The sequence below is a fragment of the Centruroides sculpturatus genome, unplaced genomic scaffold (assembly GCF_000671375.1).
Source record: "Centruroides sculpturatus isolate CEXI.00-Female unplaced genomic scaffold, Cexi_2.0 scaffold551, whole genome shotgun sequence".
NCBI lineage: Eukaryota > Metazoa > Arthropoda > Arachnida > Scorpiones > Buthidae > Centruroides > Centruroides sculpturatus.
This window is the reverse complement of record NW_019385025.1, coordinates 156,257-177,458: the sequence shown is the minus strand read 5'-3', so window position 1 is coordinate 177,458 and position 21,202 is coordinate 156,257. Positions and strand designations below refer to the sequence as shown.

At 28.5% G+C, this 21,202-nt stretch overlaps 1 protein-coding gene across 1 annotated transcript in view; it reads left to right on the top strand.

The window, feature by feature from the left end:
* The first annotated feature begins 221 nt into the window (after positions 1-221).
* The window catches only part of LOC111633585 (multidrug resistance-associated protein 4-like), a 58,960-nt gene continuing 37,979 nt past the window's right edge, over positions 222-21,202 (top strand). Inside the window, exons 1-17 of the mRNA XM_023378193.1 lie at positions 222-284; positions 5,974-6,084; positions 6,402-6,507; positions 6,581-6,799; positions 7,483-7,572; positions 9,923-10,086; positions 10,304-10,429; positions 10,524-10,773; positions 10,895-11,008; positions 12,073-12,159; positions 12,364-12,555; positions 13,142-13,236; positions 13,352-13,438; positions 13,508-13,604; positions 14,093-14,278; positions 15,550-15,637; positions 16,718-16,858. Of these exons, the coding sequence (XP_023233961.1) occupies positions 6,713-6,799; positions 7,483-7,572; positions 9,923-10,086; positions 10,304-10,429; positions 10,524-10,773; positions 10,895-11,008; positions 12,073-12,159; positions 12,364-12,555; positions 13,142-13,236; positions 13,352-13,438; positions 13,508-13,604; positions 14,093-14,278; positions 15,550-15,637; positions 16,718-16,858 (1,804 nt within the window). The 5' untranslated portion in view covers positions 222-284; positions 5,974-6,084; positions 6,402-6,507; positions 6,581-6,712. The remainder of the gene's footprint in view (positions 285-5,973; positions 6,085-6,401; positions 6,508-6,580; positions 6,800-7,482; positions 7,573-9,922; positions 10,087-10,303; positions 10,430-10,523; positions 10,774-10,894; positions 11,009-12,072; positions 12,160-12,363; positions 12,556-13,141; positions 13,237-13,351; positions 13,439-13,507; positions 13,605-14,092; positions 14,279-15,549; positions 15,638-16,717; positions 16,859-21,202) is intronic.

Sequence of the window (21,202 nt, the reverse complement as noted above, 5' to 3'; positions counted from 1 at the left end):
AATTTCCTCTAGTTAAAGTAAACATCATGTGTTTACTCACTATATCTTGATAAAATCTAAACACGTCATTGGATAATATTAAATAAAACGTTTACAGTTTAAAACTACAAAAGTAGCACAACAATTACAGCACATCAATTAGGCATTTCCTAACGTTCATTTTACAACATAATATTATTTATAGTTTATATGGCATACAGACACAAGTATTAACATACAATGGATCGTGGGCAGACTAGACATCCATACGATTCTGCCAGTGTCTTTTCTCGATTTTCGTTCAAGTAAGTAAGATTTAACATTACTGATTTTGTATATAATTGACTCTTTACGCTTTGAAAGGAAAAAATGGTTTTTTTGTTCTGCAATATAAAAGTTCTCTTATGTTCGACTTTGATGGAGGAAATCTGAAAATAAACATATTTTGTTTTGGAATGAGTACTTTTTCTATTTAATTTCAGTGTTCACTTATATTCCGAAGCGGGTTTTAACATAGTTTATTATATAGTACATAAACAATTTGCACTTAGAATTAGACAGAACAATATTATGAAACTTCTTATATTGTTCAATAGTGTATACTTAAAATAAATAGGCGAAGTTAGTGAATCTCCTTAGTAAATTATAATTTTAAATATATTAAACGGCATAAAACATGATGTCGCTCTTTTCATAACGTTTATATAGAAAAACTATGATACATGTTCTAAACAAGGAAATATATGTATATTATTCTATGTTAATAATTATTTTTGCAGCTATGGTCATTTTCCTCATCTTGTGATCCTTCAATTCAAATAGACTCGGATTTGAACTTATCATCAGTGAAACTGGGCCAACAATGCTTGAATATATAACGTCACTGAACACTGTTTGTTAATCTCGGGCTTGCAGCGTGAAGATTAACGGGTTTTCTCCACATACATAGCACCAAAATAGAGGCCAAAACCCTTTTTTATCTTGGCAGAGCACCGTGTGTTACTCCGCTTCAGCCCATCTATTTGAACTATATCTGATGCCTCTCCATTACTTCTTTATGAAAATAAAACTTTCGTAAGCGATCACCACACTTTTTATTAAATTTGATAAATACATACGTTCTTAAGGGTAATAGAATTCAGCTTTTAATTACGTCTTTCAGAAGTTCATATCTTTTCACTCCACTCTTCTTGGGTTACAATACTTTTTGGTCTTTTTTTAAATTTCTCAGTCTCAATCTCATTTTTAGCACTCAGAATATACCGTATGTATTTAAGAGACACAACAGTAAGCCACAAGTCTAATTAATTGACAAAATGCTTATCAATTAGATGAAATAAACACAATTATTTAAAATATGGCCACACGTGCTTCAATGATAAAATTGTAAGCATAATCAATGACTATTCGTTTGTACATTTATCAGTTAGAAACATGTTTCAGGACCTCTATGAACAATTGGGCTTCTGGAGCGTTCAATTTCTTTTTGTGTGAAACTGCACACAGCTCTGTTTAGTTTCTTTTACTGACACATTGTGATTTTCGATAATTTGGCTTTAGTGTGAGTTATTGATGTTAAACAAACGTGTAAAAATAATTCAAATTATGAATAGTTTGTCTTATTTTAAATCTAAAATGATAGCAGCAAAATTCCAATTTCTAATTAACAAAATAAATGGTTCAATTAATTAAACATTCGGATAATCTATTATTGAAAACATCTGTATATTTTAAAATTTTTCATAATTTGCAATTTAATAGTTTATTATTAAAACACTAGCTAATCTAGGGTCGTATAGTGAACCCGCTGTAACCAGAGGACGAAGTTTATTCAATATAATATATCAGTTGATGTTTTCCTTGTTGATAGGATTGTCTTTTATAATATACTGTATTTGTATTTTGTATTAGTAAACATGCATTATTTTTTACAATTTTACTTTATTGTAAAAAACATGCAGAATAAAATAGCATTAACGAAACTATATTCTTTACATCAGGTATTGGCAACCTATGGCACGAGTGCCAAACGTGGCATTCAGAACGATTTTCAGTATCACTCGGATTGAATAGAAATGCAGTAAAAATTATATTTTAATTATTAATTACACGTTTCTTTCATGTACTGTACCACGGCTTTCGCTGAGCTATCAAGTCCATTTAGGACTTCATAGCTCAGCGAAAGCCGTGGTACAGTACATGATAGACACGTAGACGCTCCGTGTCGCATCTACGTGTTATGCAAGCGCTTTACATGCAAGAACATAATTCAGTTAACAAATTAATTTCAAAATTATACATTTTTCAAGTCCGTTATAACAGAATTAATTTTGATGACATATATAATAATCTTAGTAGAATCATAACACGAAATAACACTATAACTTATTTTCGGACACACACCGCTGAAAGGTTTCTGACCCCTACTTTACATTATTGTAAACAATGTATATACAACTTGACAAAATTCGTAACAAAAGATTGTATATTAACTGATAATGAAAAATATCATACAATTATCTTGGCATTTAAACACAATTGAAAAAGAAAAAAATTATCACATTAATAGAGAGATAAAATGTAAAAGAAGTAGATTAGAATATATAATTTCAGATTATGATAAGGGTAATATTTTATACATTATCTACAGACTGTTTATAAGAACTGATTCATATAAACACGCAATGTTTACATATTTGTGAATTATATCTTTCATGTCTGCTTTTTAATTTATAAATATGGCTCTTCGGTTTATTGACCCAGATCATCGCCTCAATAGGTCATTCTCTTCATACTGTTTTCGTTACACTTTGTATTCACAAATTTGAATTATATCTATTTTTGCAAAACTATCTCTTCAACTCTTCATCCCACCAGTGGCCGAGTTAATAAAGCAACTCAAATTTGAGAATTTTTTATTACTTATTTTGTGTTGTGTACAATTTCTATTAAGCAGGTGGTGAGTTTGTTCAGAACAACGATGGGGTGACCAGACAGAAAAGATACAGACTAAATACTGTGTAGGAAAACTACATATGGAAAATTTCAGGCATTTTGAAGCACACATATTCGAACCCGAATCTTCCAGAGTGATTGGTTGACACATTTACTAAGACTTTCATAAGACAATTAATAAACCTTCAGAAATTTTTATAGGCAATCTGTATCCCCAGTCAACATCATCTCCTCTCTGTAAAAAACGAAATTGGGATAGAAAGAAAACTGTGTTACTTCGAGCAAGGATAAAAGACCAAAAAAACAAGAGAGATTGTATCATTCAATGAATGAAAGATAAACATTTGGGTCAATATCAGGAAGGTTAAGATAGAAAAAAATGTACTATATCAGCGATATTATCAAAAATTATATTAGTAGATATAAACAAATTCGTGTTTATCTATTTTTTTCCTCACTATTTTTTCCTTGCTTTATTATGTATAATTAAGAATGCAGTACACAATTATATATATACTAGCAAGTGGGCCCGGCATTGCTCGGCAAAAGTAACGATAACTAAGATAAAGATTATTACGTTAGAGTAAACCTTACCCGTTTTCACAGAATGCAAGAATTGGGTTCCCTTGTTTCCAGACTTATTAGAGAATTTTTAGATGGGTCTAAAAATATGTTCGATTTCCCGCAAAAACGAAAAAAACTGCATCTGCGTATTGCACGTCGCCTTCTCTTAACAATTCCATTGTTACGTAGCATTTCCATTGTTGATACTTCCATTGTTACTTAACACTTCCATTGTTACTTAGCACTTCCATTGTTACTTAAGATTTCCATTGTTGATGGAAGTGTTAAGCCTTAATCTTGTCCCTCTCCCCCGTGGGGAAAAATTTCGAAAAATCCCTTCTTATTGTGCGTTCTCCTAATGTACCCTAACTGTGTAAAAAATTCCAACTTTTAACTCCTAACCGTTTGGGCTCGTATCCATAATGTATATAGAAGTTTTAATCCTGTCTCTCTCCCCCCGGGGGGAATTTCGAAAAATCCCTTCTTAGTGTACGTTTTCATGACGTACCCTATCTGTGTACCAAATTTCAACTTTCAACTCCTAACCGTTTGGGCTCTGCGCTTATTATTATTATCATCAAGCCGTCTCGATTATATATTAGATACAATAATTACAAATGTGTTATTCTAGTTTGAAAGTTCTTGATAAAATTATACATTTATATAACTAAAATATATTATTAAAAAATAGATACTTTTATGCAAATAATATTCTGTTGTTTTGTGTGATTTACGTCGCTATTTAATACGGATATTTTCCTCATTTGTATGTGCACTTTAAATCTTTGATAATTGCAGGAATGGGTGTATTATATATGAAAAATAATTAAAAACCGAATTAAATCTAGTATTGGTGATAAAAAATAATAAGAGAATATTAACAATATTTACATTTGTTGTATTAAAATACTAGATTTTTATGTTTATATAACCTATAGTAACATGACCTACAAAGATTAACTTAGTGTTTCGTTACAGGTTTTATCTTTCACTAATAAACATATATATATATTTATAACGATAACATCTAAATTAAAAAAATGGTGTGTGTAAAAACTGTAGAAAAAACTTATTTTTCAATAAAATAAGAAGAAAATAATAGAGTGCACGAAATATGTTTACCAAGATTTCTATTCAGTTATATTTTTGATTTACTTCATTGTATATTTATTAGTAAGTCAAAAATATAATTGTATTTCAGTAATTTTACAGTCTTTTCTACGAGTAAATTTTTATATGTTATAACTACGCGTGTAGTAAGAAGATAATGACACTCGATATAAGAGGAACTATTAAATATAATACAAAAATTAACACGAAAATTAGTTATAAAATTTAATAGAGTTAAAAGATATATAATAGCTTAACAAAACAGAAAGAAATATTTATAAAAACAAATAAACAATTAAGTGAAATGCTGTATATGTAATGAAATCTCTCAAGTTAGATAAAAATATCAAAAATAAAAAGAAACTAGAAACAATTTAATCTGTTTTTCTGTTCTTTATACATTTATAAAACCTTCTACCGATATGCTTAAAAAATTTTAACTTTAGCTATCGAAGACACTGCGAATAATTTAAATACATTTAATCCTGATTTCACCCACTATTACATGCTAAATGCCCGTATTACATGCCTGTGACCATCTAGACTGTCCATCAACAGATGATAGAGGATTAAATATTATTTTATTTAGCAAAATTGTTCAAGCAAAATATGAAGAATACTGATGATTTTCAATTTTTGTATAGATAATATTGACAGCTGATTTAAAAACATATATTAAAACAAATTAATATTTATCGAGATTTAAACTTAATGTCTCTGTATTTGATAGCTTTGTATGAGTCCACCTCTCCTGCTGATGTAATTAATGAATGATAAAATTTAAGGTGTCAGCAATATTATCAAAAATTATATCAGCAGACATAAATAAATATATGTTCCTTTATTCATTTCTTTTATCTTGTTCCTTAATAATATATTATCAAAGACGTAGTGTATATTTACATATATAAAAATTAACATCGTGATACTATTTTGAGATTTTGTGGTAATATTTTACATTTATATAATTAAAATATATTATTTAAAAAAATAGATACTTTCGTCTACATAACTTTTAGCTCGTATGATTATAATTTGTATATAATTTGTAGCTGTATCACTTGCCACGATAAAAGCATTGCTTGGTTATAGGTTTTATAATGTATTAATAAACAGGTTTATAAAAAGTATAATATTTATTATAGCTGTAGATAGAAACAAGATGGCATATTTTAATTAAATATAAATATCTTTTTTATTTTTTATTAATAAACTAATGATGACAAATTGCAGTATTTTCGACACTAAAAGTAATGACTTTTGTATTGGATACATTATTGGTAGTCACATACACTCACTTTTTATTTACTTTATTATATAGGTATATAATTATTATAATAATATACTTGTTTATGTATTTTGTAGATGGCTGTTCCCATTATTGATCAAAGGAAGAAAGGAATTTTTAAAAGATGATGATTTATATGAAACTTCCCAGTATCATTCCTCAGAATATCTTGGGAATTTACTTCAAAAGTAAGTATATTATAAGGTTTGATTTAAAGGATTAATTAATCCTCACCTCTACCCTGCGGGGTGGAATTTCGAAATTTTCCTTCTTAGTGTAGGTTCTGATGACGTACCCTGTGTACCAAATTTCAACTTTAAACTCCTAACCGTTTGGGCTCTGCGCTTATTATTATCATTATTAACTCCTAACCGTTTGGGCTCTGCGCTTATTATTATCATTATCAACTCCTAACCGTTTGGGCTTTGCGGTTATTATTATCATTATCAACCCATCTCGATTATATTATAAGATTCTGAAAAATTTATTAAAAATTTTATTTCAGAGAGTGGAATAAGGAAGTAAAAAAGAATAACCCAAGCATTGTTAAAGCATTGTTACGATTTATAGGATGGAAGTATTTAATAGTTGTATTCCTTGCTCTGATTCAGGTACTATCACGTTTGATTTTAAACATAAAACATTATTAAAAGTGATTGAAATAACTGAAATATATATTTATAGGAAACTGTAGTATTTACAAGTCAAGCATACATTTTGGGTATTATAATAAATTATTATGACAATAGATCAGAATGGAATGAACTAAATGTATATTTATCGTGTGCTGTATTCTTTGGCCTAATTATAATCTATATGGTAACATATAATATCGATTATTTTATAATGGAATTATTAGGCATGAAGTTAAAGATATCTTTATGCACTCTTATATACAGAAAGGTGAGTTTCAAATAATTTTAAAAGTAGAATTGAATTAACGTTTTTTATTTATTGTATAATAAATATTAATGTATTTATTTTCCATTTTTCTCTTCATCTGTTGTGTAATTAATTTAAAGTATAGAACTTAGTGCAAACAGGTAAGAAAAATGATGAAAAAAGTGCTATAAAATTTTGTAGACGTGTTTATTTCGAAACTGAAAATCTATGAACATAATTTCAAAAATAGTTACAATTATAGACCCTAGGGTAAGTAAAGGCGCTGCTGTCACTTTGGAATGACAACAGCATCGTTTCTGTGTAGTTTACAAATTACAAATCCAAACATTCGCAATTTGTGAACTACAGAGGAAAGATATTTGAGTAATATCAAGTTTAGGCAAATACATTACAAGGCCCCACACGACACTCATCATTTGTTCAACGCAATGGGCTGGTGGTATATCTTTTCTCACATCTTGTAACTCTAGTATTAGAGTTATTTGCAAATCAAGATTTTGTTGTGGATTTATGAGAACTAAAACAGACGTATTCAGTCTTGGCGTGTTGCATCTGTCTGTTTGTAATGGGATAACTCAATTGCAACGTTTGATTGAGAGTTGCAGTGTGCACGTTTAAAAGTTTGCTTTGAAGCTGCTGTGACAGTAAAGCTATTTATTCTAATTATTATATTTTACATGCAGGCAATTAATTTAAGTTCTTCATCTCTGGCAAAGTCCAATGTAGGACAAATGGTGAATCTCCTTGCAAATGATGTCAGCAAGTTTAACAATGTAAGTTAAAGACGATTTTTTCAATAAAGATTATTTTTAATATAGTAATAAGGACGTATGTTGCAAAAAGGATTTTACCTTCATTAAATTTAACTCTTTTTAAATCTTCAACAACTCGATCTTTGACAATAAGTAATTATTGGTTATGGGTTTATTGTGAAATATAATTACTTAATTTGGTATGATGCATTTATTTTTCAGAAATATGTCAACTTTATACGATTAATTAACTAGAATGAGTATTTATTTTTGATAATATATAACATCTGTATTTATGGAACTTTTCAATAAAATTTATAGTTTCACATTACAGTAATGTACTGTACTTCCGAAAAAAATTATAATAAACTACAGGTCTTATTCTACTGTAAATCACACAGTGCCTTTTTTAAAAAAATACTCTACATATTGATTCAACATAGCAATTGACTTTCTGGAATACACAGTATGGTTTTAGTACAGGTTGAAAAAGAAAGTCACTTAATCTCCTGATACAGGATATATCAGGAAAATTAAGTGACTTTCTTTTCCTGATACAGAATTGTCTTGGTATTGGAATTAAGTGACATCTTTTCTTGGTACAGAATTGTTTGGCCTCATCAGTGGACACACTGATGTGGATACACTGAAAGGTAAAGTCTTCACACCTTTGATGTATGAAAAGTTTCACCTCTTTCCTGAACTGAAAACGTGGCTAGGTGGGCAGAGGTCGAGACTAATGACGATCTTCAAAATAACTTTAAGGTCATCTCAAGTCACTGGCGGCAACATTCTATGAAGAGTGAAATGCAAAGCTCGTTCACAGATATGATAACTACCTCAATCTTTACGGTGATTATGTCGAAAAGTAACTATGTTTGTGCCTAACTTCTGGTAATAAATTCATTTTCTTATTTACACTTGACTTTGTTTCATGGACCATCGAAGATTAAAGAAAACACCTACGTATATTATGAAGCAGAAGTGTTAAGAGACTTTCTGTTACACCCTGTATAATGAATATAATTGAACTATGGAAATTTTCTAGTGCGACTAAATTGAAATAATTGATAACTTATAATTTTCAGTCTTATGATTAGTTCTCGGCGGCTATTTAATGACAAACCCAAGACATCCAGGAAATTACTTTGAAAAAAAATAAACGCCTGTTCGTCCGAATTAGAACATAGCTCCCCAGAGTGTGGGCATAGGCCTTAGCAGGCACTTCATCATGTTTCTTATCTTCATCATGTTTCTTATATATCAGGTTTAATTTCTAACAGGACAGTGTTCCTCATCGATGAATTAAATGTTACAGAACAAATTAGTATACAAAAACTAAAGTCATTTAAATTCTTTCATTCGATCAAAATTACTGTGAATTTTAAAGTCCTGATGTGAATTCATGCATTGTTTGCCTGTTCAATTGCTTATTCGTCTGTTTTACTACATTACTGTAAATTTTATTCATTGATTAAAACAAAAATAAACAATTGTGTATATCATTTTTTTGTTTTTGCTATAGAATAAGTAATATGGAATAGGCCTATTATATTAATTAAGTTGTCAACAACCGTGAAGCAGATAATAGCAAGGGCTTATCAGAGCAATGATGGTCGCAGGTTGGCGTGACGTACAGGATGCTAAACAAAACACTTATATTACAATTACCAACAACAATTATTGGTTTACAATGTAAAGTAATGTAAAGCTAAATCCTAAAAACCTATTACCTGTAGACGTAAATATTTTGAATATATGTAGATTTTAAAACTTAATAATGTTAATAGAAGTAATGATAAACTTGGTGTTAAATTGATGAAGGATGGCACAATTATATATTTTAAAAACTAATTATCTTTGTGATGTTACGACTATATATTGTTAAAAACTTGTAATTGTATCATATGTTGTCATCACTTGTGCACCAGATGTTCACTGTTACACACGTTCCTTACTACTGCTCCCAGCACCTTGTAATTATTGGTTTACAGTTATGAACTAAAGTTGTACAGACAGACTATGTACAGTACATATTCTGTCTATATAACTTTAGTACATAACTGTAAACCAATAATTTGCAAACCTATAAGTGTTTTGTTCAGCATCCTATACGCCATGCTATCCTGCATAGTTATGAAGATTTATTACACCTGTCTACACTTATAATGCTTACTGTTCATATAGTTATAACAGCATTGTCATCTTTATATTGTATAGTTTTAGGCATAGTTTTAAGTTTACCTTGTATAATTTTGTAATAATTTCGTAATATGAAATATATTTTCTAAAGTTTCATATTTTCGTCATGTTTTAGAAAACTTTACATAATATATGTTCTCATGCATGTAATTGTTTTTTTTCATTACAGAATCTCTTCACTGTGTTATATTTATTTACAAATCCATTTTTAATTATCATTACCACAATCGTTTTGTGGACGTATTACGGATGGGCCATTATAGTTGGAATATCGATTATACTTATTTTTATTCCAATGAAAATATTGCTTGGAAAATTATATTCAAAACTGAGGTAATTAATATTTAATTTAGATAATTATAAGTAATTTACTTACTGTGTTTATAAGTAAATAAATTGTATAAATGCTTTAGTCATCAAATGGATAAGATTTAAAAGGCTCTCTTAGTATCCTTAGGTAGAAAAAAGTGGAAAAAAATCCAGTCATTATGAGATTCAGATCTAAACAATTTAACTGTTTTCATTTATACATTTTTACAATACTTCACAGATTACAAGCAGCCATATTGGGAGACGAAAGGTTAAATCTGTTGAATGAAATGCTTGCTGGTATGAGATTAGTTAAAATGTACACTTGGGAATTGCCGTTTGCTGCATTAATAGAAAAAATAAGAGCGTAAGTATAATCATGTTTTAATTACACTGAAATTTACTTATCAACTATTTGTCTGCAACTGAAATTTCTAATAAATATTTATTTATGTTTTCAGGAAGGAAATAAAAACGATTCGGAAATTCCTATATGCTCGCGGAATATTGTTAACATTAGGATTTCCTTTATCAAGATTATATTCATGCCTTATTTTCCTTGTGTTTTTTCTATTCGGTGGCCAACTGAATGCTCAAATTGTTTTCGTCACTACGACATTTTCTATAATCATTTACTTCAGCGTCATTTCACTATTTTCCTTCGCTGTTAATCTTGCGGCAGAAATTTTTATATCTTTGAAAAGGCTTCAGGTAATTATCAATTTAATATATTTTATATAATTTAAATTGATAAAATGATTTCAAAATACAGTACACACAATCTTTTTACGAACAAATTTTCATTATAAAATTGTATTAAAATTTTATTTAGCATTTTCTCCTGCTTCAAGAAAAAGACAACAGTTCAGTTAATGTAATAAAAGAAAGGTTAATGCTAACAAAATGTGGAATATGGATGGAAAACGTCAAAGCTGCGTGGAATAAAGTAAATATTTATCTAGTTAATTAATATTATCTTTGAAGAAGTATTAAAATCTGTAAGTACAGTAGAGCGTCGACTATTCGAATCAATTGGGACTGGGACTGTTTGGAAGATCGATGTTTCGGATAACCGACTGTGTACGAAAAATATGTTAATTTATTCCATCTTGAAATTTTTCTCCGTTGCGTGTCGCTTCGCGTTGAATTTTCGTCGATGTTAAGCCTAACGAAGACTATTCTATCGTTAAAAATTATTTTTTTATTTTGTACGAACAAAATAAATATATTGAAAAATATAAAAACAATAAAAAAATTATACTTCAGAAGTTAATTTAGTATCAAAAACGTATAATATTTGAGTAGCCCAAGACATAGCCAAAGATCGCAGCGCCACAGCACTGGCGTAAATTTAAATTTGCCGACTGGAATTTTTTCGGATGATTGACTTTCGGATAATCGACGCTCTACTGTAATTCTATTATTTCATATTGCTTACACGACATGTGTTAAAAAGCATTGTATGGAAACATGAACTCCTGTGATTTTAAATCGTAATTAAACTTGTTTTGATTAATCTAATTTTATCAAAATTACATTGAAGTCAATAGTTATTACAATTTTAATAAAAATAAACTGGTTTCTCATGAAGTTTTATCACCTCTTACTTGCATACAGGCAAGTTTAATGTTACGTACTGTACACCATGGTCCAGCGTTAAATATTTCGTATATATAATCCAAGACAGTGGTGTAATAAACTTACACGTACATATTTAATACATATATGTATATGATTATATATGTAGCTGAATATTTAATTGAATTAAAATCACTACAATGTGTATTAATTAATACTATATACATACTGAATTATGTCACCGATAATTCATCATGTATTGTCTTTTATTCCTGTTTTATTTTTACAATTTGAGACACTGCTTTATATCTTGATTTTTTCTATCAAAAGAAGTGTCTGGAATAGGGATTATATTAATGATTCTTTATACTGTGTGTTATTTATGATACAGTTTATATGTATATTATTTTAATAACTTTGTACTTTTTTAAGGATATTGAACCAACATTGGATGATATATCATTAAGTATAAAACCTGGAGAATTGTTAACTATTATAGGTTCTGTTGGATCAGGAAAGGTGAATATCTCGATATTTAATTTAAAATTTAATATTAATAATCTATATATAATTGTTCAGATTAAGTAAGAACATTTAAATTAAGAAGTTAGATCAACTTACATACTTCTTGTATTCTATATAAGTTTCTATATACATTACTACTCTGCTAACGTAAAAAATTTTTTCCTAACTACTAATAATTTTATACCTTTTTTGAACCAGACTTCTTTACTAATGTCAATATTGAGAGAAATTCCGATTATTTCTGGAAGAGTATCAGTGAAAGGAAAAGTTTCTTATGCTTCACAAGAAGCCTGGATATTTAACGGAACTATAAGAGAAAATATCTTATTTGGAGAAGAATATCAAAAAAAGAAATATAGTGACATTTTAAAAATAACAGCCCTTGAGAAGGTAATGAAATATTTTATGTTCTTGCTTGTAAAGTCGATGAAAAGAATATTTTATTTTCTATTGCAATTCCACAAATTTGGGATTAAATTTAACGTGACATAATTTAAGTGAGAAAAAATTATCTTTATGGATCTAACCAAACATAAAATTATGATGGTAAAATAATATGATTTGTTTGGTTGTCTTTATTGTTAATATATTCGAGAAAAATAATGTTGCATAAGATTAAAAATAGGTTCTGTGACCCATGGATTCTTTCACCACAAGGAGGAACGATAAATCACGAAAAAAATAACAATAGAAACTGTTTGGTAATAAAGTACAAATGATAAATTTATTTTATAGCTTCAGTTTGACAATTACATGCTTTCATATAAAATTATTAATTGCATTGTATTAATGGAAATAAGGAAACGTAGCATATGTGTGATCTCCTTAAGATGGATACGTGTTACGAGATCAGGTTACTCTATAATCATATATTTAAATATTATATAATATTTATACTTGTGTACGTTCTGTATATCAAGTTTTATATCTATATATATATTATGAGAAATACTAATATAGGTTTTACTTATTTTAGGATATAAGTTTATTTCCAGAAGAAGATTTGACAGTTGTAGGTGAAAGAGGAGTGATGATGAGCGGTGGTCAGAAAGCAAGAATTAATCTTGCAAGGTCAGAAACTTCTTATTTTAAGAAAAATAAGATCAACACAATCGTAGATATTGCTTCTCGGTGTAATACTTACCCATTGATTATGTTGTAAATATATTTAAATATATATTTTCAGAGCATTATACGTAGATGCAGATATATTCCTCCTTGATGATCCGTTAAGTGCTGTTGATGCTCCAGTAGCGAAACACTTATTCGTAAAGTAAATAGTGGATTTAAACGTTAGTCAATACGTATATTTTAATGTATTTAAAAATTTATTATTTTTCAGATGTATAAAAGAATATTTAAAAGAAAAAGTTTGCATTCTCGTTACACATCAAATACAATTTCTAAATTCTACAACTAAAATTTTAGTGTTAAATAAGGTGAGAAAATTAATATATCATATACAACTTTGCTTGATAATCTTCTATGTTAGTCATAATATTCAATAATACAGTCGAACCTGAGAACAGATCGCTATTTTTGATTTGTAAATTAGTGCACGAAACCTGTCACCATTTTCATTAATTATTTGCAGGTTATTTTCTATGATCGTTAGTTCATAAAGAACAAAATTTCATAAAAAAAAACAATCGTTATATAGAACGATTATTTCCATGCTTTTTGTCAATGGCCGTTATTTTATGGATTTCGACTTTATTTCAATTAGCAAATTCTTATTAAATTCTACTTCTATTCATTCTATAGAAAAATATTTCACGAAATGTAAGCCACTATAATTGTATTACAAATATGTACTGTATAAAGATAACGAAAAATATTTCTCTTGTGTAACATGTATTAATTTATCGTTTAAATAAATATATTAATTCAAATATTGTTAATACAAATTTCTGTTGTTTTATTTTAGGGAAAATGTGAATTCTTTGGCAATCGTAATGAAATGAAATGTTGTGAATGCTATGCAGAAGATTCACGAGAAAATGAAATTGTTAAAAGTAGCATGGAATTGTCGACCGTATGTTTCAACGACAAAAAAATACCTAACATTAAACAAGTTGACGTGCTTCAAGATGTCGAAATTAATAATAATGTAGTAAGAGTTGACTTTGATTGTTAACAAAATTTTTTAATTAATTAAAATTTTATCGCGATTTTAATTTACCTTTAATGACGCACGCTTCACGCTTAATTGCTTTTTAATAGTTTTTTAATGGGAGTTTGATATCAAATTTCATTCATCGTTCTAAAGTTGTGGTGCACTGATTTTCCTTCGGTAAAGTTATTTAAAGCTAGTTTCTGATGTCAAAAACGATCTCCGATAGTTTTTTAATTTTTTTAATTAATAGATTTTATTATATATAAGTTTAATTAAGTCGGGGGGTCGGAAATCGCAATAAAAATTTTAATTTTTTAAAAATGTTTAAAAATATAAGTCTAGTTAGTATTCACCCTACTTTAAACCCTTCTCCTCCCGAGACATTTTTGAGAATGTCCCGGGATATACGACAAGGTCATCCAGCTGTGTAAACAATGACTTGTCAGTGTCAAATTTCACAGAAAGCGGAGACAAAGGAAAATAAAATTTGAAGCTTTTTCTTCAAAATTAACGCATTTCTTTCGTTTTTTTTTTCAGTTTTAAGTATTTTTTATGTTTAATTACATTAATATCAAAAATTACTCGACGCTTAAGGAGTTAAATACTGGTACTTATTATATCATTGTAACTACAATTATAATGTATTTACATTTTTTTTCAAAACTTTTTATATTATAACTTTTTAATCTTCGATGGGGTGTATCAAGTAATTATACAGTAAATCAGAACAATAAGCGTATTTCACTTTATACGATTTCACTTTACAAAAATTTTATTTTTAGTTGTTTCGTTATTGAGGAATTATGCCTAATCTGTGAATATATGGACTAACTATTTGTATCATAGAAATACAATTTTCAATGGCACCGCAAAACAAACACAAGATGACAAATTTACATTGAATAATATTAATAATTCAAATCTAAATTTGAAGATAATATCCCAAGTTTTCCACGAAAATATAATCAGGTTGTATAGTGAGCAAAGCCAAATAAAATAATTTTTCTATAAGGAAATCAATACTTCAAAACATTACATCTTTTGATGTATATTTCTTAATTAACAGTAATTTACTTTTAGTGTTAATTAGTTTAATTTGATACAAGAACAATTAGAATTCACACACAACAATGTAAAACATTAACACTCTTTTTAAAGGCAATTACAAATAGGAAATTTACGTTTTTCAGCATGAAATGCTTACTTTTCAAGAATATAGTGTAATGTTTCAATTAAAGTATAAATGTTTTAACTATTATTTTTTCTAGAATACCAATCACAAGCAATTACAAGAAGATAAAAGACATGGAGTTGTAGGATTATCTGTTTATAAAGCATATGTTAATGCTGGAGCTGGTTTATTCTTCAAGTTTCTTATAATCTTAATGCTTTTCTCAACTCAGGCCGTTTACAGTTTCGGCGATTATTGGATGATTAAATGGTATGAATTTGAACTTTATTAGTTTTAATTCGTAATTTCGTAACTAGAAATGTAATGAATATCCTCCAATTAACTCTTCATATTACAAAGTTTCACGTATTACTTTGAACTTCTTAATATTTGCATAGTGCCATCTACGACTTTCAATATTCCTTTAACTTAGATACTACTTTGTATTGTTTCTTTATTTATGTATTGATGTCAGCGTGAAATTTCTGAAAAAAATCTTATAAAACCTCACATTCAAAGCGCTTCACTGAAAATGTTCTGTTATATCGAGAAAATTTTTTATTTGTAATTACAGTAGACCGTCGTTTATTTGAATCAATTGGAACTGGAACTGTTCGAATAACTTGTTTTTCGGATAACCGATTATGTACGAAAAAATATATTAACCTATCCCGTGTTGAAATTTTTCTCCGTTGGGTGTCGCTTTGCGTTGAATTTTCGTCGATGTTAAGCTTAACATAAACTTTCTAAAATAATAATCGTGGCTATTGTATCGTTAAAAATTATTTCTTTATTTTGTACAAACAAAATAAATATATTTAATATAAAAACTAAAAAAATTATACTTCAGAAGTTAATTTAGTATCAAAAAACGTAAAATATTTGAGTAGCCCAAGACATAGCCAAAGATGGCAGCGCCACAGCACTAGCGAAAATTTAAATTTGCCAACTGGAATTCTTTCGGATAACCGACGTTTCGGATAACAGACTTTCGGCTAAACGACGCTCTACTGTATTAGATTTATTGATATAGATTTATATTAAATAATGCACTTGTAGTTTATTCTGAGTGATAAGTGATTATACATATATTAAAATAATAAATCCATTTTTATGTTTAATTTTCAGGTTAAACGATGAAAAAATTTACAATCAAAACAGAGAAAAGTTTGAAAATTTTTCATACGAGACAAGTAACACGAACTTTACAAAAACTATAAATTTTCAAACTCTTGAATTCAACATGTACATTTTTTTTGGATTAGTTTGTGCAACATTTGTTATGACATTAGTTTCTGCATCATTGTTTTACGAAATGTTCATGGCAGCATCTATAAAGCTTCACAATAATATGTTTCGTTGTATTATTCGTACTCCAATATCGTTCCTGGATAGCAATCCTGTTGGTATGTAAATAATAGACTGTATTCATTTATTTTATTAATAATTGTATAACGTAAATGATTTTAATACATTTTTTATAATGTATTAAAATGTATTAAGTGCAGTCTGGATTATCAGTTTAGTTTTTCTATTTAGAAACTTAAAATGAATATAATTTCTAGTATTAACCAAAAAAGTTTAAAAACAATTTGTCAAAATAAATGATTATCGTTTCCGTTGAAGAATTCAACAATTCAGGAATTAATTTTCTATAAGCAATTATGCATTTTATATGTAAAATANGTTTTTCTATTTAGAAACTTAAAATGAATATAATTTCTAGTATTAACCAAAAAAGTTTAAAAAGAATTTGTCAAAATAAATGATTATCGTTTCCGTTGAAGAATTCAACAATTCAGGAATTAATTTTCTATAAGCAATTATGCATTTTATATGTAAAATATTATTTATTACTAAAGCTATAAAAAATAAAAAAATGCTCATAATACACGAATTTATAAAATTTAAATAAATATATTTTAAAATATAAAATATTTCTTAATTTGTCTTTTAATTTTTACTAATTTCCAGGGAAAATTCTAGATCGATTTTCAACAGACATTAACAGCATTGATGATTCATTAACTAGTATAGTTTATGAAGTCATAAGAGTAAGTTTTAATTAGTTTTCAGTAATAATAGTAAAATATATAGCTTCATTACAATAATATATATATAGTTTATTCATAGTTTTATATGTATTGTACATTACATTGGGATAATCTCTCTTATAGTTAGTAATACCAAAAGTTTAATGTACATAGGGACACCTCAATTGGTCTATCATTTAAAAAGTAATATTTTCAAAATTGCGATGAAATTTAGATTGTTACCAGAGTTACAAATATTAAAAGTATAAGCATTTAAAATTTACAACTGGAAATTTCAATGTTACATTTCCAGAAGACAAAATTGTCGATCTGCTACTGTACTGTCATAGAGTTTCTATTTGCAGTGAGTCTTCTTCTTAGCATTGTAGTATATTGTGACTTTTCAGACATTTATATAAGTATATGGTACGTTGAAACAAACATTAAAACTTTATATGTGTAAAAATTAGTGACAAAATATGATAGCAGAAAAATAGGGTGTGAGAAAAATTATAAAATTAGTAACATCATTTTTGAATTACCGTGAAATTCGATAATAAATGAATTTTTAAAAATTCATTAAAACTTATTTGAGAAAAACATTTTTTTTTTCAAGAATATTGCTCATTAGAATTAAATCAGATAAGTAGACTTGATTTCATGGATACTTGGAACTGCGACATAATACAATAACAATATATAAGAAAACCAATTTTACCACAGTATAAATAATCTAAATATATAAAATTGCTTGTCCTGACTGACTCACTCATTCATTCACTGATTCATCATCGCCCAGAGCAAACCGCTTAACCTAAAGAGGTGAAATTTGGTACACAGTTAGGGTACGTCATGGAAACGCACACTAAGAAAGGATTTTTCGAAATTCCAACGCGGGGGGGNTGTAAGCATAATCAATGACTATTCGTTTCTACATTTATCAGTTAGAAACATGTTTCAGGACCTCTATGAACAATTGGGCTACTGGACAGTTCAATTTCTTTTCGTGAAACTGCACACGGCTCTGTTTAGTTTCTTTTACTGACACATTGTGATTTTCAATAATTTGACTTTAGTGTGAGTTATCAATGTTAAACAAACGTGTAAAAATAACTCAAATTATAAATAATTTGTCTTATTTTAAATCTAAAATCATAGCAGCAAAATTCCAATTTCTAATTAACAAAATAAATGGTTTAATTAATTAAACATTCGGGTAATCTATTATTGAAAACATTTGTATATTTTAAAATTTTTCATAATTTGCAATTTAATAGTTTATTATTGAAACACTAGCTTATCTAGGGTCGTATAGTGAACCCGCTGTAACCAGAGGATGAAGTTTATTCAATATAATATATCAGTTAATGTTTTCCTTGTTGATAGGATTGTCTTTTATAATATTCTATATTTGTATTTTCTATTAGTAAACATGCATTATTTTTACGATTTTACTTTATTGTAAAAAACATCCAGAATAAAATAGCATTAACGAAACTATATTCTTTACATCAGGTATTGGCAACCTACGGCACGAGTGCCAAACGTGGCATTCAGAACGATTTTCAGTATCACTCGGATTGAATAGAAATGCAGTAAAAATTATATTTTAATTATTAATTACACGTTTCTTTCATGTACTGTACCACGGCTTTCTCTGAGCTATGAAGTCCATTTAGGACTTCATAGCTCAGCGAAAGCCGTGGTACAGTACATGAAAGACACGTAGACGCTCCGTGTCGCATCTACGTGTTATGCAAGCGCTTTACATGCAAGAACATAATTCAGTTAACAAATTAATTTCAAAATTATACATTTTTCAAGTCCGTTATAACAGAATTAATTTTGATGACATATATAATAATCTTAGTAGAATCATAACACGAAATAACACTATAACTTATTTTCGGACACACACCGCTGAAAGGTTTCTGACCCCTACTTTACATTATTGTAAACAATGTATATACAACTTGACAAAATTCGTAACAAAAGATTGTATATTAACTGATAATGAAAAATATCATACAATTATCTTGGCATTTAAACACAATTGAAAAAGAAAAAAATTATCACATTAATAGAGAGATAAAATGTAAAAGAAGTAGATTAGAATATATAATTTCAGATTATGATAAGGGTAATATTTTATACATTATCTACAGACTGTTTATAAGAACTGATTCATATAAACACGCAATGTTTACATATTTGTGAATTATATCTTTCATGTCTGCTTTTTAATTTATAAATATGGCTCTTCGGTTTATTGACCCAGATCATCGCCTCAATAGGTCATTCTCTTCATACTGTTTTCGTTACACTTTGTATTCACAAATTTGAATTATATCTATTTTTGCAAAACTATCTCTTCAACTCTTCATCCCACCAGTGGCCGAGTTAATAAAACAACTCAAATTTGAGAATTTTTTATTACTTATTTTGTGTTGTGTACAATTTCTATTAAGCAGGTGGTGAGTTTGTTCAGAACAACGATGGGGTGACCAGACAGAAAAGATACAGACTAAATATTGTGTAGGAAAAACTGCATATGGAAAATTTCGGGCATTTTGAAGCACACATATTCGAACCCGAATCTTCCAGAGTGATCGGTTCACACATTTACTAAGACATTCATAAGACAATTAATTTAATAAACCTTCAGAAATTTTATAGGCAATCTGTATCCCCAGTCAAAATCATCTTCTCTCTGTAAAAAACGAAATTGGGATAGAAAGAAAACTGTGTTACTTCGAGCAAGGATAAAAGACCAAAAAAACAAGAGAGATTGTATCATTCAATGAATGAAAGATAAACATTTGGGTCAATATCAGGAAGGTTAAGATAGAAAAAAATGTACTATATCAGCGATATTATCAAAAATTATATTAGTAGATATAAACAAATTCGTGTTTATCTATTTTTTTCCTCACTATTTTTTCCTTGCTTTATTATGTATAATTAAGAATGCAGTACACAATTATATATATACTAGCAAGTGGGCCCGGCATTGCTCGGCAAAAGTAACGATAACTAAGATAAAGATTATTACGTTAGAGTAAACCTTACCCGTTTTCACAGAATGCAAGAATTGGGTTCCCTTGTTTCCAGACTTATTAGAGAATTTTTAGATGGGTCTAAAAATATGTTCGATTTCCCGCAAAAACGAAAAAAACTGCATCTGCGTATTGCACGTCGCCTTCTCTTAACAATTCCATTGTTACGTAGCATTTCCATTGTTGATACTTCCATTGTTACTTAACACTTCCATTGTTGATACTTCCATTGTTACTTAACACTTCCATTGTTGATACTTCCATTGTTACTTAACACTTCCATTGTTACTTAGCACTTCCATTGTTACTTAAGATTTCCATTGTTGATGGAAGTGTTAAGCCTTAATCTTGTCCCTCTCCCCCGTGGGGAAAAATTTCGAAAAATCCCTTCTTATTGTGCGTTCTCCTAATGTACCCTAACTGTGTAAAAAATTCCAACTTTTAACTCCTAACCGTTTGGGCTCGTATCCATAATGTATATAGAAGTTTTAATCCTGTCTCTCTCCCCCCGGGGGGAATTTCGAAAAATCCCTTCTTAGTGTACGTTTTCATGACGTACCCTATCTGTGTACCAAATTTCAACTTTCAACTCCTAACCGTTTGGGCTCTGCGCTTATTATTATTATTATTATTATCAACCCGTCTCGATTATATATTAGAT